The 17,381-nt window shown below is 43.2% G+C and overlaps 1 protein-coding gene across 1 annotated transcript in view; it reads right to left on the minus strand.

Annotated features, from left to right (window-relative positions):
• Positions 1-17,381, minus strand: part of LOC137380040 (cilia- and flagella-associated protein 69-like) — a 188,074-nt gene that overhangs the window by 31,209 nt on the left and 139,484 nt on the right. Inside the window, exon 19 of the mRNA XM_068051569.1 lies at positions 6,224-6,300. Coding sequence (XP_067907670.1) covers positions 6,224-6,300 — 77 coding nt within the window. The remainder of the gene's footprint in view (positions 1-6,223; positions 6,301-17,381) is intronic.

Genomic DNA, 17,381 nt, shown 5'->3' on the forward strand with positions numbered 1-17,381 from the left:
ATTTAAATGAGTCGCGCGGGTGGACCACTATTGTTTATGTGCAGCGGAAATGTAAAATGCAGCCCAATATGTGTCTTACAAAACCATTCCTTAATCATCAAGGCAGGCCCCCTTAGTACTTTCTGGTCAATCAAGTAGTCAATCACGAAAGCGAGAGGAGCGCCTGAGACAAAGCAAGGCCTGAGAGCAGACGTGCAGGAGAGCAAGAGGAGCAGAGAGCCGAAGCTTTAAAAATCAACAAAAAAAAATCAAGCAGTGAAGTTACAGGGTAGCAGGTAGGTGATTGGTTGGTGAGTATTGCAGTTTTACGTTTTTGCTCTTTAAGATAGGGAGGTGTGTAAATCTCAGAACAAAGAATCTGTAACTTACTAATACTTTATTAAATTAATAAACTAGATAAGCTAATTAATCTGTAGAACTAAAATAATCAACTGAACAAAAATTTTAACTAAATAAATAAAAAGTTTAAGTAAACATGATAGGGCAGGTGTGTGCAGTAGCTGCAGAATGCAGGAATTTCTGGACAGCATCATGGCCCCAGACAACCATATCTGCAGTAAGCATCTGCAATTTGAGAATCTTCAGCTTGGAGTTGTTGGGCTGGAGTCCAAGCTGCAGACACTGAGGAGCATCAGGGAGGGGAAGAGTTCTTGGACACTGTTCCGGAGGCAGTCACACCCCTTAAGTTAAGTGTTATTTTAGAGTTGGTCAATGGTCAGGGACAGGAAAGTGTGACTGCAAGTCAGACAGGTATGAGGATCCAGGAGGCAGTGATGGGGGAGCCTCAGTCCTTGACTTTGTCCAACTGGTATGAAATACTTGCTGCCTGTGTGGATGAGAACAAGAACTGCAGGGTGGGTGGGCAAACTGACCATAGCACCATGGTGCAGGAGCACAATCAAGTTGGGGGAGTGAAAAGGAATGTGGTGGTGATAGAGGATGGTATAGTCAGGGGAATAGATACTGTTCTCTACAGCTGAGATCAGGAGTTTCAAAGGTTGTGTTGCCTGCCTAGTGCCAGGGTTCGGGACATTTCCTTGAGGCTGGAGAATAACTTGGAGTGGGAGGGGAAGGATCCAATTGTCATGGCCCATGTAGGAACTAACAACATAGGTAGAACTAAGAATAACGTTCTGTGGAGGGAGTTTGAGGAATTGGGTTCTAAATTAATAAGCAGAACTTCAAGGGTAATAACCTCTGAATTACTACCTGAGCCATGTGCAAGTTGACATTGGGTCAAGCAGATTTGAGAATTAAATTTGAGAATCAAAGAGTGGTGTGGGAAGAAGGAGTTTCAATTCATGGGGCAATGGCACCAGTATTGGGGAAAGAGGGGGCTGTTCCATTGGGATGGGTTTCACTTAAAACAGGCTGGGATTAGTGTCCTGGTGAATTGTATAACTGGGGCTGTGGATAGGGCTTTAAACTAAAAGAGTGAGGGAGGGATCAGGTGAAGAGAAATTGAGAATTCTAAAGAGAAAAGTCAAGGCAATTGAGCAGTATAGCAATATGGGTAAAGACAAGCGAAGTGGGACAGGAAGGAACAGAGAGTTTAACGGTAATAGTGCATCAGCAAATAAGGTCCATGCAAAGAATAGTGGTTAAAAAAATAAAATTAAAGGCTCTTTATCTGAATGCACTAAGCATTCGTAATAAGATAGACAACCTAGTGGCACAAAGACATAAAATGGTTTCGATCCAATCACCATCACAGAGACATGGGGCTGAATTTTTCCAGCCTTGTGTAGACAGGATTGGGGTGGTAAGGAGGTGGGGAAAACTGTGTCAGGACAGCTCCCAGACACACTCTCGACTCTGGGGGAGTTTCTTAGGGAGGGCTGAGAACAAAGTTGGTAGTCTGCTCCTGGGAGGTGGGCAACCAATTAGGACAATAAGGCCCCACTTAGAGGCCATTTCCCGAAGGCGTTAGCCTCCCTGCTGAGTACAAATGCGGCAGCTCCTTGGAGGCTCCATTCTCCAATAAAGGAGCCGATAAGGTGAAAGGCTGCAGCCAAATCCAATCCTATGGAGGGGTGCCCCTGCACTCTGAAGGCCCTACCAACTGTGGGCCTCTTCACTCTCAAATTTGCTGAACTCGTCCGAAAGCGCTTCCATGTTGAGGCACCCTCACTTTCTGCCTCAGCAGACTCACCTCTCCCAGTGGGGCAGTCGCTGTCCTGTACTGCAGGCCTTCTGATTGGGCCTCCCGCCTCGGGAACCCACCTGACATCCTTAACAGGATGGCAAATGCAGAGGCGGCCAATTACTAGGCCATCTCGTGGAAGGTTGCACTAGCAGCCACCTTGATGACAGGTGCTGGTTCGACACTCCCATATCACCCTGACGTCGGGTCCCAACACCCGTCAGAAAATTCAGCCTACGTTTACAAGGTGACTAAGGTTGGGAAATAAATATTTCAAGGTACACAACTTTCTGAAAAGACAGGCAGAATGGAAAAAGAGCAGGAGTAGCCCTGATAGTAAATGATGACATAAGGACAGTCGTTAAAGGATCTTGGCTTGGAAGATCAGGATGTAGAAACACGCCAAAGAGGTGCCGCGATTCCAAGCCCCCCACCATCCCCCCACCCTGATCACGTGGAGGGGGCGGGCTGTCCGTCCCTGGCAATGGTATCAGCTGCCTGTGTGCAGGCACTGATGCCATTTTTAAAGGGCTGCTCGCCTTACTTGCAAATTTAAATATTTAAAGAAAGATTAAATGAAATTAGATAAATACATCTCTTTTTACCCTCTCCCACACATCCCCAATAACAATGAAATTAATTATTTGCCCTTCCCCCCCCATCTGACCTCTCCCTCCGCCCAACTGCACAAACTTTAAATTCTAACTCTTCCCACCATTCCCTACACCCAGGATGTTAATTTGACCCTGTCCCCCCACCCGCACACTGAGAAACCTACCCCCTCCCCCCTCCCCACCAGTTTTGCACCTCATTTCCCTGGACGGGGATCCAAAGGCGTGGCAGTGCCAGCGCTGGGGTGAAGATCACAGCGGGACATTAGGAGGCAACGGGAGAGTAATTAATTCAGGTATTTTAATTTATTTAAATATTTAAATTGCAGTCCTATTGCCGAACAGCAGGGGCTCTGCCATGAGGCCTCGCCGCCGCCAACAATATCGAGCTGGGCCCTGCCAGCATCGAGGTCCGTGGCAGGCCTCATCTGGAACCATCTTCAGGACCCCCTCCCCGCCATGGATCCTGACGTTGAGGGCTATAGAGAATCCAACCCAGTATGTGTGGAAATTAGAAAAACAAGGGTAATAAAACACTGGTGGGAAGAGTGTTCAAGCCCCCAGACAGTATTTATACAGCTGAACAGAGCATTAAGCAAGAAATAATTGGAGCCTGTAACAAAAGCAATGTAATAATTGTGGGGGACTTTCTTCATATAGATTGGACAAATCGGATTGGCAAAGGTAGCCTGCAAGATGAGTTTGTAGAATTCTTTCGTGACAGTTCTCTGGAACAATACGTTGTGAAATCAATTAGCGATAAAACTATTTTCGAGCTAGTATTGTGCAATGAAGCAGGGTTAATTAGTAATCTCATAGTAAAAGATTCTCTCTGAAAAAAGGATCATAATGCAATTGAATTCCATATTAAGTTTGAGAGTGACAGACTCAAGTCCAACACAAGAATCTTAAATTTATACAAAGACAAATACATAGGTATGAGGGGAGGTTGGATAAGGTTGATTGGGTAAACAGACTAAAAGGTATGGCGGTAAATAAAACTGTGGTAAACTTTTAAAGAAATGATTCAAAATGTTCAACAGAAGTACATTGCATTAAAAAATAAAGTTTCAGTAGAAAGATCCATTTGTAGCTTACTAGGGAAGTTAAAGATATTATTAGGCTAAAAGAAGAGGCTTATAATGTTGCCTGAGGATTTGGAGAGTTTTAGAAAAGGTGACTGAAAAATGGATAAAAAAGGGAAAAAACAGAATATGAGTAAAGTAGCCCAGAATATAAAAACAGATTATAAGAGCTTTTACAAATATATAATGATACTATAACAGAAATGTGGCTTAAAGAAGGGCAAGAATGGCAGCTCAACATCCCTGGATATAGAGTTTTCAGGTGGGATAGAGAGGGGGATAAAAAAGGAGGGGGTGTAGCATTATTGGTTAAGGAATCAATAACAGCTATGAGGAGGGGTGACATGCGAAATGAATCATCAAATGAGGCCAGATGCATGCAGCTCAAATAAAAAAGGGGCAGCCACACTACTGGAGTGTACTACAGACCCCCAAATAGTGAGATGGAGATAGAAGAACAAATATGTAGGCAGATTTCTGAGTGCAATAACTATAGGGCAATAATAGTTGGGGATTTTAACTACCAGCATATCAACTGGGATACAAACAGTGTGAAGGGCACAGAGGGCACAACATTCTTGAACTGAATTCAAGAGAACTTTTTTAATCAGCACATAACAAGCCCAACTAGACGGGGTGCAATACTAGATTTAGTCTTTAGTAATGAAGCTGGGCAAATGGATGAAGTAGTAGTGGGTGACCATTTTGGAGATAGTGACCATAATACAGTTAGTTTTAGCATAATCATGGAAAAGGACAAAGATAAAACAGGAGTAAAAGTTTTAAATTGGGGGAAGGGGAATTTTACGAAACTGAGAGATGATCTGGCAAAAGTGGACTGGATACAGCTACTTGAAGGAAAATCAGTGGCAAACCAGTGGGAGGCATTCAAAAGCAAGGTACTACAGGCACAGTGTAGGCATGTCCCCACAAAGATAAAGGGCGGTACGGCCAAATCTAGAGCCCCCTGGTTATCTGGAAGCATACAGGGTAAGATAAAGCAAAAAAAGCTTAATACTTTAGAAAGCATATATGAATACAGAAAGTGCAGGGGTGAAGTAAAAAAGGAAATTAGAAAAGCAAACAGAAGACATGAAAAATTATTGGCAGGTAAAATCAAGGAAACCCCAAAGATGTTTCATCAGTACATTAAGAGCAAAAGGATAACTAAAGTAAGGGTAGGGCCTATCAGAGATGTACAAGGGAACTTAGACAAAGTGATCAAGAGTAATATATCCAAGTTTGCTGACGATACAAAGCTAGGTGGGAATGTAAGCTGTGAGGAGGACAAAAAGAGGCTGCAAAGAGATATAGACAGGTTAGATAAGGGTTTGCAATTCCTATCAGCCAACGATCCAAACAGTGCAGCATTCTCTACAGAGTATCTATCTGGGACCTGTGCAAACAGGGTAAACAACTGTGTATCTCTTTAGCCAATCAAATTGAAGAATCATTAATGAGCAGTGCAGAGTCAAAACCATGAAGGCAACAACACTGTTGTTGTTGAAACCATGAAGTCAGTTAGAATAATGAATTCAATGTCAAATCAGGTACAGAAAGTGAACTGAATAGAGTGAAACAGATTGGATTAAGAGAGAGATTAAAAGGAAAGAGAAAGAAAAAGTATTTTTTTAAATAACTCTATAACAATAATTAAAATCTGAACGAGACACCGCATCTGTAAAAGTTAACTTTCAGTGCCAGAGAGTTTTCTTGACAATAATTAAGACTCATCACAGCATTAAAATTGTACTCACACTGGAATGAACAAGCCCTAATTTTTTCTGGCAAGTTTAGTTCAAATCTATGAGATAAGTAAGTACAGGAACTTCATGCTTTTCAATACATTTGTATGGGGAGCCAGACGGTGAGATGCCATTTTCGGCAAGTTAATGGAGGAACACTGCACCTCGTACAGGAACTTCCAAATTTCTGTGCATAACTTCTCATGTTCAATCGCCAGATGTTGCTGTCCAATTGGACATGGTAAGCACTATTACTCCCACTGTTACTTTCATAGGAAAATTCAGGCCAATGTGTCTGCCACTATCATTGACTCCAAGGGATAATTTTGCAAAGTTGCACTACCAGTATGGAGATTTCCCACTGTGCCTCCTGGAAAATTACTGATGCACCTACTCTGATTTTCTGGCCATCACAATTAATATGGTCAGCAGATGAAGTTCCAAACTAATTTTACAGAATAACATTGGAGAAAGAAAATATACAAAAACTTTAGGACCCCTTTACATTAATAATACACTTCTTCTCGAATATTATTTCAGGGAAATAACTTTTACTATTTGTATCCATCGTGTTTTTTGCAAAATATTTGCTGTGCATTCATATGTGGCAAAATTTCAGCTACTTGGAAATGACCTTACCTTGAAGTCCAGATATCGGTGTACAATGGCAAGTGTGACATAATCAAATGCAGACAAACCAGGTAGATCTTCAAAACCTTATAAAAGATATATTGACAGAACATTAAAAAAAAAATTATTATACTTTTTACGGTTGTTTTTATATGATAATACTTAATGACAGTGAGGAAGCACAGAGTGATCCGAGGACAAAATGCTTCATGAACTGACTGCAAAGTTAGGAACTTAGTGCATGTGGGAATTCAGTTCAGAGGGGGAAGAAGATGCTGCTTTTTATACCTTTTTTCAACCAGCAGTAGCTGGTCAGTGCTCTTCTTCTTCTCTGCAAGCTAGGAGACTGTAACCTACTATTACTTTAGCAAACTAAATTAATAACTAATTGTCTAATTAAATAAATAAGGTTAGACAGACAGGCATGGATGGTGGTGTGTCGTGGCTGCAACATGTGGGAATCTGTGGAATACATTGTAGTCCCAGACAACCATATCTGTGGCAAACCTCTGTCGCTTGAGAAACTTCAGCTCAGAATTGCTGAGCCGGAGTCTGAGTTGCAGGCATTGCGTGGCATCAGGGAGGGGGAGAGTTACCTGGACACTCTTCTGGAAGGCAGTCACACTTTAGGTTAGGTAGAACTTTAGAGTTGATCAATGGTCGGGGACAGGTCTGATACTGCGAGTCAGGAAGGTATGGGGAACCAGCATGTAGTGGTGGAGCAGCCTCAGCCCTTGACTTTGACCAACAGGTTTGAGGTGCTTGCTACCTGTGTGGATGAGAACAAGGACTGCAGGGTGGATGAGCAAACTGACCACAGCACCATGATGCAGGAAGCCATTCAAGTTGGGTGGAGTGAAAAGGAATGTGGTGGTGATAGGGGACAGTGTAGTCAGGGGAATAGATACTGTTCTCTGCTGCTGCGACTGTGAGCTCCTAAGGTTGTGTTGCCTGCCCAATGCCAGGGTTAAGGACATTTTGTCATGGCTGGCAACTAACGAGTGGAAGAGGAAGGATCCAGATGTCATGGCCCATGTAGGAACCAACAACATAGGTAGAACTAGGAATGAGGAGTTACGGTCCAAATTAAAGCAGAGAATCTCAAAGGTGATAATCTCTGGATTGTTACCCCAGCCGCAGGCCAACTGGCATATAGTCAAGGAGATTAGAAAATTAAACGCGTAGCTCAAACAGTAGTGTGGGAAGAAGGGGTTTTGATTCATGGGGCACTGGCACCAGTACTAAGAAAAGAGGGAGCTGTTCCATTGGGATGGGCTCCACTTAAACCAGGCTGGTACCAGGTCCAGGCAAATCGTATAATTAGGACTGTGGATAGGGCTTTAAACTAACAGAGGTGGGTTCGGGGGAAGGGAAAATTAGAAATCCAAAGAGAAAAGTCAAGGCAATAGAACAGTGTAGTGATGCGGGTAAAGCCAGGCAGAGTGCAGTAGAGAGTCTAATGGTAATAGTGCATCAGCAAGTAAGGTCCATGTAGGGAACAGCAGTAAAAAATAAAATTAAAGGCTCTTTATTTGAATGCACAAAGCATCGGCAATACTATAGATGAACTAGTGGCACAAAGAGATAAATGGCTTAGATCTAATTGCCGTTACAGAGACAGGGTTACAAAGTGACCAAATATTCCAGAATACACATTTCAAAAAGACAAGCATAATGGAAATGGAGGAGGTTGCCCTGATAGTAAAGGATGACATAAGGAAATTAGTGAGAAAGGATCTTGGCTCGGAAGATCAGGAAGTAGAACCAGTATGGGTAGAGATTAGGAATAGCAAGAGGCAGAAAACACTGGTGCGAGTAGTTTGTAGGCCCCCTAACAGTAGTTATACCATTGGACAGAGCATTAAGCAAGAAATAATTGGAGCATGTAATAAAGACAATGTAACATTTGTGGGTGATTTTAATCTTCGTATAGACTGGCCAAATCAAATTGGCAAAGGTGGTCTGGAAGATGAGTTTGTAGAATGATTTGATGACAGTTTCATGGGGCAATACATTGTGGAACTAACTAGGGATAAGGCTATTTTAGATCTGGTATCATGCAATGAAGCAGGCTAATTAGTAATCTCATAGTAAAAGATCCACTGGGAAATAGTGATCATAATACAACTGAATTCCATATCAAGTTTGAAAATGACATACACCAATCACAAACAAGCATCTTAAACTTAAACAAATCCAATTATATAGGTATGTGGAGTGAGCTGGCTAAGGTTGATTGGGGTAAGTAGATTTAAAAAGATATGGCAGTAAATAAACAGTGGGAAACATTTAAAGAAACAATTAAGAATGTTCAAAAATATATTCCATTGAAAAACAAAAACCCAGCAAGAAAGATCCATCAAATGGCTTACTAAGGAGGTTAAGGATAATATTAGATTAAAAGAAGAGGCTTATAATCTTGCAAAGAATAGCAGTAAGTCTGAGGATTGGGAGTGTATTAGAACCCAGCAAGTGCCATCAAAAAGTTGATTAAAAGGGGAAAAAATAGAATGAGACTAAACTAGCCAGGAACATAAAAACAGATTATAAAGCATATAAAAAGGAGAGTAGCTTCTTTTTTTCTTTTGGGCCTCCTTATCTCGAGAGACAATGGATACGCGCCTGGAGGTGGTCAGTGGTTTGTGAAGCAGCACCTGGAGTGGGTATAAAGGCCAATTCTAGAGTGACAGGCTTTTCCACAGGTGCTGCAGAGAAATTTGTTTGTCGGGGCTGTTGCACAGTTGGCTCTCCCCTTGCGCCTCTGTCTTTTTTCCTGCCAACTACTAAGTCTCTTCGACTCGCCACATTTTAGCTCCGTCTTTATGGCTGCCCGCCAGCTCTGGCGAACGCTGGCAACTGACTCCCACGACTTGTGATCAATGTCACAGGATTTCATGTCGCGTTTGCAGACGTCTTTATAGCGGAGACATGGACGGCCGGTGGGTCTGATACCAGTGGCGAGCTCGCTGTACAATGTGTCTTTGGGGATCCTGCCATCTTCCATGCGGCTCACCTGGCCAAGCCATCTCAAGCGCCGCTGTCTCAGTAGTGTGTACAAGCTGGGGATGTTGGCCGCCTCGAGGACTTCTGTGTTGGAGATACGGTCCTGCCACCTGATGCCAAGTATTCTCCGGAGGCAGTGAAGATGGAATGAATTGAGACGTCGCTCTTGGCTGACATACGTTGTCCAGGCCTCGCTGCCATAGAGCAAGGTACTGAGGACACAGGCCTGATACACTCGGACTTTTGTGTTCCGTGTCAGTGCGCCATTTTCCCACACTCTCTTGGCCAGTCTGGACATAGCAGGTGAAGCCTTTCCCATGCGCTTGTTTAATTCTGCATCTAGAGACAGGTTACTGGTGATAGTTGAGCCTAGGTAGGTGAACTCTTGAACCACTTCCAGAGCGTGGTCGCCAATATTGATGGATGGAGCATTTCTGACATCCTGCCCCATGATGTTTGTTTTCTTGAGGCTGATGGTTAGGCCAAATCCATTGCAGGCAGCCGCAAACCTGTCGATGAGACTCTGCAGGCACTCTTCAGTGTGAGATGTTAAAGCAGCATCGTCAGCAAAGAGGAGTTCCCTGATGAGGACTTTCCGTACTTTGGACTTCGCTCTTAGACGGGCAAGGTTGAACAACCTGCCCCCTGATCTTGTGTGGAGGAAAATTCCTTCTTCAGAGGACTTGAACGCATGTGAAAGCAGCAGGGAGAAGAAAATCCCAAAAAGTGTGGGTGCGAGAACACAGCCCTGTTTCACGCCACTCAGGACAGGAAAGGGCTCTGAGGAGGAGCCACCATGTTGAATTGTGCCTTTCATATTGTCATGGAATGAGGTGATGATACTTAGTAGCTTTGGTGGGCATCCAATCTTTTCCAGTAGTCTGAAGAGACCACGTCTGCTGACGAGGTCAAAGGCTTTGGTGAGATCAATGAAAGCAATGTAGAGGGGCATCTGTTGTTCACGGCATTTCTCCTGTATCTGACGAAGGGAGAACAGCATGTCAACGGTCGATCTCTCTGCACGAAAGCCACACTGTGCCTCAGGGTAGACGCGCTCGGCTAGCTTCTGGAGCCTGTTCAGAGCGACTCGAGCAAAGACTTTCCCCACTATGCTGAGCAGGGAGATTCCACGGTAGTTGTTGCAGTCACCGCGGTCACCTTTGTTTTTATAGAGGGTGATGATATTGTTATCGCGCATGTCCTGGGGTACTGCTCCCTCGTCCCAGCACAGGCATAGCAGTTCATGTAGTGCTGAGAGTATAGCAGGCTTGGCACTCTTGATTATTTCAGGGGTAATGCTGTCCTTCCCAGGGGCTTTTCCACTGGCTAGAGTAAACATTAGTCATCAGAAGCTGAGGGTGGAATTTTATGTTGGCTGAGAGGCCCCAACCACTGTCCAAAAAGTTGGGGCCATTCCGCCTCTGCCAAGCTAGGAAGCCACCCTGTAATTGTACGAGGCCCAGGCCCTTAATTCTCGCTGCCACTGCCCCTTTGAGGCAGGAAGTCCCACTTCCAAGAACTGTCGGCCAAACAGCAGGCCAGCAGTTCGCAGTCCTAGCAGCAGCACTGGGAGTGGTGGCCACTGCTGGGACTGCAGAGAAGGTAAGTTTGTGGGGCCTCGCGGGGACAATCGGCCGGGCCCTGGCGAGGCAAGGGATAGTTAGTTGCGAGAGGGGCGGGGGGAAAGAAATGTAGTTCACTGGGGGCAGCTGGACTGATCAGAGATATTCTCGCCAGAGACAGGAGAAATTATCAAAGAGAATGAGGAAATGGCAGAGATGTTGAACAAATATTTTGTGTATGTCTTCACAGTTGAAGACACAAATGACATACCAGAAATATAGGGTAATCTAGGGGCTAGCAAGAATGAGGAAATTAAAGTAATTAATATCAGCAGAGAAAAATATTGGAGAAGCTTGAGAGACTAAGATCCGACAAATCCCGAGGACCTGATGACCTACATCCTAGGGTTCTAAAAGAGATAGCTACAGAGCTAGTGGGATGTGCTGGTTATGCTTTCCCAAAATTCCCTAGATTCTGGAATGGTCTCAGCAGATTGGAAGTTAGCAAATGTAACACTGCTATTCAAGAAAGAGGGTGAGAGACAACAGGGAACTACAGGCCAGTTAATCTGATATAAGTCATTGGGAAAGTGCTGGAATCTATTATTAAGGAAGTCCTAATAATACACTTAGAAAATCATAGTATGATTGGACAAAGTCAACATGGCTTTATGAAAGGGAAATCATGTTTGACAAATATAGTTTTTTGAGGATGTAACTAGTAGCGTAGATAATGGGAAACCACTAGATGCAGTATATTTGGATTTCCAAAAGGCATTCGATAAGGTGCCACACAAAATATTAATACACGAGATAAGGGCTCATGGAGTTGGGGGTAATATATTAGCATGGACAGAGGATTGGTTAATGGACAGGAAGCAAAGAGCAGGGATAAATGGAGCTTTTTCAAGTTAGCAGGCTGTGACTAGTGGAGTGCCACAAGGATCAGCTATTTACAATCTAGATTAATATCTTAGATGAAGAGACAAGATAGTGATGTATCTAAGTTTGCTGACGATACAAAGCTAGGTGGAAATGTAAGCTGTGAAGGGGGACAAAAGAGGCTGCAAAGAGATATAGGTTAAGTGAGTTGGCAACAAGGTGGCAGATGGAGCATAATGTGGGTAAATGCGAGGTTATTCACTTTGGTTGTAGGATAGGAAAGCAGAATTTTTTTTAAAAGGCGTGAAACTTGTAAATGTTGATGTTCAGAGAGACTTGGGTGTATTCGTACAAGGAACGCAGAAAGTTAGCATACAGGTACAGCAAGCAATGAAAAAGGCAAATGGCATGTCGGTCTTTATTGTAAGGTGATTGTAGTACAAGAATAAGGAAGTCTTGTTATAATTGTACAGGACTTTGGTGTGACCACACCTGGAATACTGTGAGATGTTTGGTCTCCATAATTAAGGAAGGATGCAGTACAGCGCAGGTTCACTAGCTTGGTCCCTGGGATGTGAGGGCTGTCCTATGATGAGAGACTGAGTAAATTGGATCTATATTTTCTGGAGTTCAGAAGAATGAAAGGTGATCTAATTGAAACATACAAGATTCCAAAGGAGAATGACAGGGTAGACACTGAGAGGTTGTTTCCCCTGGCTGGGATATCTAGAACACTGGGGCACATAATTTAGGACTGAATTGAGAAATTTCTTCAAAGGTTTGTCAATCTTTGGAATTCTCTACCCAGAGGGTCGTGGATTCTCCATCATTGAGTATATTTAAAGCTGAGATGAACAGATTTTTGGTCTCTCAGGGAATCAAGGGATATAGGAAGCAGGCGGGAAAGCAGAGTTGAAGTTGAAGATCAGCCATGATCATATTGAATGGCAGAGCAGGATCAATGGCCCATATGGTTTATTTCTGCTCCTATTTCTTAAGTTTTTGTGTTAATCTAATGTTTACTCTATAAAACAAAACACCATGGGACATTTTCCTATATTAAAAGTGCTATCTCAATGCAAGTTGTTGTTTTTGTTCATACTAGGTCTGGTATGGACTAGGTAATACTGAATCTGGACAAATATTATTACTTTTATAATATTCAATCACAATGATTCCAAGTCTTAGTTTGTATCACAATAGCTCTCAGGTGCTGATCATTGTACATGCAGAGAGTGTGATGAAACATAAGTATAACATGCTTAATTAGGTATAATTTAGATATAATTAGATATAATATACCTTTTAGAATTAAAGATTGAATAAATGGTCAGTTTTCAAGACTCACTGAAATTCCCCTTTAAGGATAGAGTTAAAAAATTCATTTCAAGGTCTCCCAAGGTCCCTGTTGCAAAAGAACATGAACCAGAAACACCTTTTAAGTCGGGAAATCCATTTCAGAGTCACTGTTGCCATGGATTTGGAGGATAAACACACTGAAACATCCGATGTGACGTCAGTAAGAGGTAGCTATAAACTTAATTAGTTGATGATGCTAGTAAAAAGATAGACTGACTCAAAAGAAGGGTTCAAGGTCCCATAAAAAACAATTATAGATAATAAAATGAAACGGTACTTACAGAAACAGATGCCAAGTAAACACAACTATAAATATTTTGACCAGATAAAAGCTCACAACTTCAAGAACAGGGGATTTCCAAAAGTAAGTTAAGTGGGGATGGTAGCTAATGATATTACCATATATGGATCTTAAAAGCAGGAAAAACACACAGAAAGGTAACACCTATATGCTAAAAGGTCAGATGATAGCTTAGAAACAGCATAAACATGAGAGTTTTTGAAACATGAAACTAGAAGTATTGAATTCTTCATCAATGCTTCTCAACTTATGGCTTACTCGGGGAATTTAAGGTAAAAGTTTACTTTGATTTTTGATGGATATTCTAAGATATTTTGCTGTAACAATATTGTCATTCTAGGCCCCCACCTGCCAAGAATGAGGCACATTAAATTTGTCATGACATTGATTTTAAAACAGATCAGCTGTGCCTTGCATATTAACAGATAGTGCTTGGAAGGACAAAGGACCATTCCCTGACACATTCAACCCACAATGGACCTTGATCACCAGTTATTGTGTGTAAGAGGAACATTCCAGAGACTGCTAAGGTGATGCAATCCAAGACGTCATCAGACCAGTTAGTCACATGACTAACCTGCTTGGCAAGCTGGGTTTTTCTGAATTGAATAAACAGTTTGAACTCAGAATGTCTGTTTGCTCCTGGACCAAGAAGATCTCTCCTGTCTTCTCCTATCTCTTTCTCACAAGCCTCTGAATCTACTGAAGACAGATGAACCCCAAGAGAGAAAAGTCTCCTGCAGCGAACAAGGTTTAAGAAGAATACTGGGCCCCAACAAAAAGCAAGATCTACCGACAATCAAGGACTCTACAGTGAGCGCGAAGAACCAAAACAAAAACTCTTCAGATATTGGGCAGCACAGTGGCGCAGTGGTTAGCACTGCAGCCTCACAGCTCCAGTGACCTGGGTTCGGTTCTGGGTACTGCCTGTCAGGAGTTTGCAAGTTCTCCCTGTGACTGCGTGGGTTTACGCCGTGTGCTCCAGTTTCCTCCCACAGCCAAAGACTTGCAGGTTGATAGGTAAATTGGCCATTGTAAATTGCCCCTAGTGTAGGTAGGTGGTAGGAGAATTGAGGGAAGGTGGGGATGTGGTAGGGAGTATGGGATTAATGTAGGATTAGTATAAATTGGTGGTTGATGGTCAGTACAGACTCGGTGGGCTGAAGGGCCTGTTTCAGTGCTGTATCTCTCTATGACTCTATTGCCTCAAACTTTTCACTTTATTTTTTCTTCTGCTCTTTTCTGTCTCTATTTGCATGTGTGTATTGCGTATGCATGCAAGAGTGGGCACATTGTGTATCCATAGGCGTCAACCGACTTATAGTTTAAGTTGAAGTCCAATAAATTTCATATCTTTCTTCTTTAAACCTAACAAAACCTGTTTGTGCTGGTTTCTTTGCCTTATAATTGGAAAGCGATGAACAAAGATTCACCAAGGGGGAGCTAAAAACAGTGTGTTTAAAAATAAAACCCTGTTACGGTAAGATCAGGTGAAGGCTGAGAGGGACCCCCAGACATTTTTCTCACCTGGTTGTAACAGAAATTTGGGTGTTAGCGTCCAGGATTGACCCACAGATAAACGAGAGAAAATGGAAGCAGGAAGCCAAATTGTTCCCAATCAAAAAAGAGCAAGATTTCAATACAGGTTTTCTTGTGGTTGTGTGTGCTTGAATATTTATTTATTTTATTTATTTAGAGATACAGCACTGAAACAGGCCCTTCGGCCCACCGAGTCTGTGCCGACCATCAACCACCCATTTATACTAATCCTACATTAATCCCATTACTCTCTCACATCCCCACCTTCCCTCAATTCCCCTACCACCTACCTATACTAGAGGCAATACATGTCTGTGACTGAAGTTCGTAGCTCCCCAAGGTTGAAGTAACTTGGGATAAGTTAAAAGCATTGTCTATGGAGGTGATGATGAAAATGGCTGAGCAGTGTGGGATCACTTTACGTGACAAACTAGGCAGTCTGAACTCCTAAGACTAGTGGCCAACCATTTTGACCTTAAATCTGGAGAAGCAGAAACAGGGTATTGTTAGCAAAGATACAACTGGAACACAGGAAATTTGAATTTGAGGAAAGAGATAGGGAGAAAGAAAGAAAAACAAGAAATGCTGGATTCACTCAGCAGGTCTGGCAGCATCCGTGGAAAGAGAAGCAGAGTTAACGTTTCGGGTCAGTGACCCTTCTTCGGAACCCGAAACGTTAACTCTGCTTCTCTTTCCACGGATGCTGCCAGACCTGCTGAGTGAATCCAGCATTTCTTGTTTTTGTTTCAGATTTCCAGCATCCGCAGTATTTTGCTTTTATTTTAGGGAGAAAGAAAGAGCCTACCAGAAGGAACATGAAGAAAATGAAAGACAGAAGAAGGAAAGAGAGAGAGAGAGGACAGAGAGAGAGAAATAATATTCCAGAAAGAATGCAAAAGAAGAGAGCTAAAGCAGCTTGAGTTAACTAGGGGTGACAGAGTAACGGCCAATATGGAGGAGCATAATTCAGGGCTGGGTACAGAATTGTTAAAACTAGCTCAACTAATTCCAAAATTCAATGAGGAAGATGTAGAAGGATTTTTGTGTCTTTTGAGAAACTGGCAAGGCAGCTAAAATGGCCAGCTGAGACCTGGCCTCTTTTACTACAAAGCAAGCTAACTTGAAAAGCCCATGAGGTTTATTCCCTGTTGCCAAATGAGAGTTCACCAAAGTATGAATTGACCAAACATGCTATCCTCAGGGCATATGAATCAGTACCCGAAGCCTATCGCCAAAAGTTTAGAACTCTCAAGAAGCAAGCTAATCAAACGTATCTGGAGTTTGAAAGAAGTAAGGAGCTGGCTTTTGACCAGTGGCTGAACTCTCTTAAAGTACAGCTCAGCTATGAGAATCTCAGAGAAGTAATTCTGTTAGAGGAATTTAAACACTCTCTCCCACTCTCCATAAAGACCCACGTAGAGGAGGAGCAGGTCCAGAGAGCCGATGAGTTAGCTTTAATTTATAAGTTGGTTTCCCAGAGGAGAATCCTTCCTAGTCACCCCCACACGTCCAAAAAGGACAAAGAGTGGGAAGGTGATAGGAGCCCAAGCAGTCCTGGGAGAGAAAGGAAAGCAGGAGACACAGGGGGCCCACCACTAGCCAAAAAGGAAGGTGCTGTGAGCAAGAGTGAGGTGCAAAGACCTGTGTGCTTCCATTGTAATAAAACAGGGCATTTAAATGCTGACTGCTGGAAACTAAAGGGAAAACCGGTAGGGTTAATCAGGGCACACCCGCACAGTGAAGAAGGGACCCTGATGGAAAGCACAGCAGAACAAGCTGTGGCTTTAACCACAGCAGCAGTCAGACTCAGGGGAACTGCTACAGTGAGTATGGAAAAAAGTACTAAAATCCCCGACGGTTATCAGGGTTTTGTGTCTGAAGGGAGGGTAACCCCATAGCCTTCGGGTAGGGCCAGCAAGCCCATAATTATACTCCAGTACACAGGGGCCACCCAATCCCTTCTACGGGAAAAGTGCCTGACATCTCCCTGAGAATGCTGTAATGCCAGGGTGTTAGTGAACGGTATCGGAGGGCAGTATTGGCCTGTACCTTTACACTGGGTGCACCTGGAATGTGATCTAGTTTCAGGACTAGTGACCACAGCGATTGTCCCTAGTTTGCCTGTGGACGGGGTGGACCTGCTCCTGGGTAACGATCTGGCGGGGGTGAAGGTAGTAGCTTCCCCAGTAGTGTTAGAAAGACCAAAAGAGGTCAGGAAGACAGAGCAATTACAGGAGAAGGCCCCAGGCATCTTCCCTGATTGTGTGGTAACTCAGTCCATGGCCAAATCAGCTCCTCCAAGGGAGAATGAACTGGTGCTGCAGACAGATGACCCTCCCATCTGGTTGTGAAACATTCTTTGGGGAATTAGTTTAGTTTAGTTTAGAGATACAGCACTGAAACAGGCCCTTTGGCCCACCGAGTTTGTGCCGACCATCAACCACCCATTTATACTAATCCTACGCTAATTCCATATTCCTAGCACATCCCCACCTGTCCCTATATTTCCCTACCACCTACC

Source organism: Heterodontus francisci, chromosome 2 (genome assembly GCF_036365525.1).
Source record: "Heterodontus francisci isolate sHetFra1 chromosome 2, sHetFra1.hap1, whole genome shotgun sequence".
NCBI classification, from domain to species: domain Eukaryota; kingdom Metazoa; phylum Chordata; class Chondrichthyes; order Heterodontiformes; family Heterodontidae; genus Heterodontus; species Heterodontus francisci.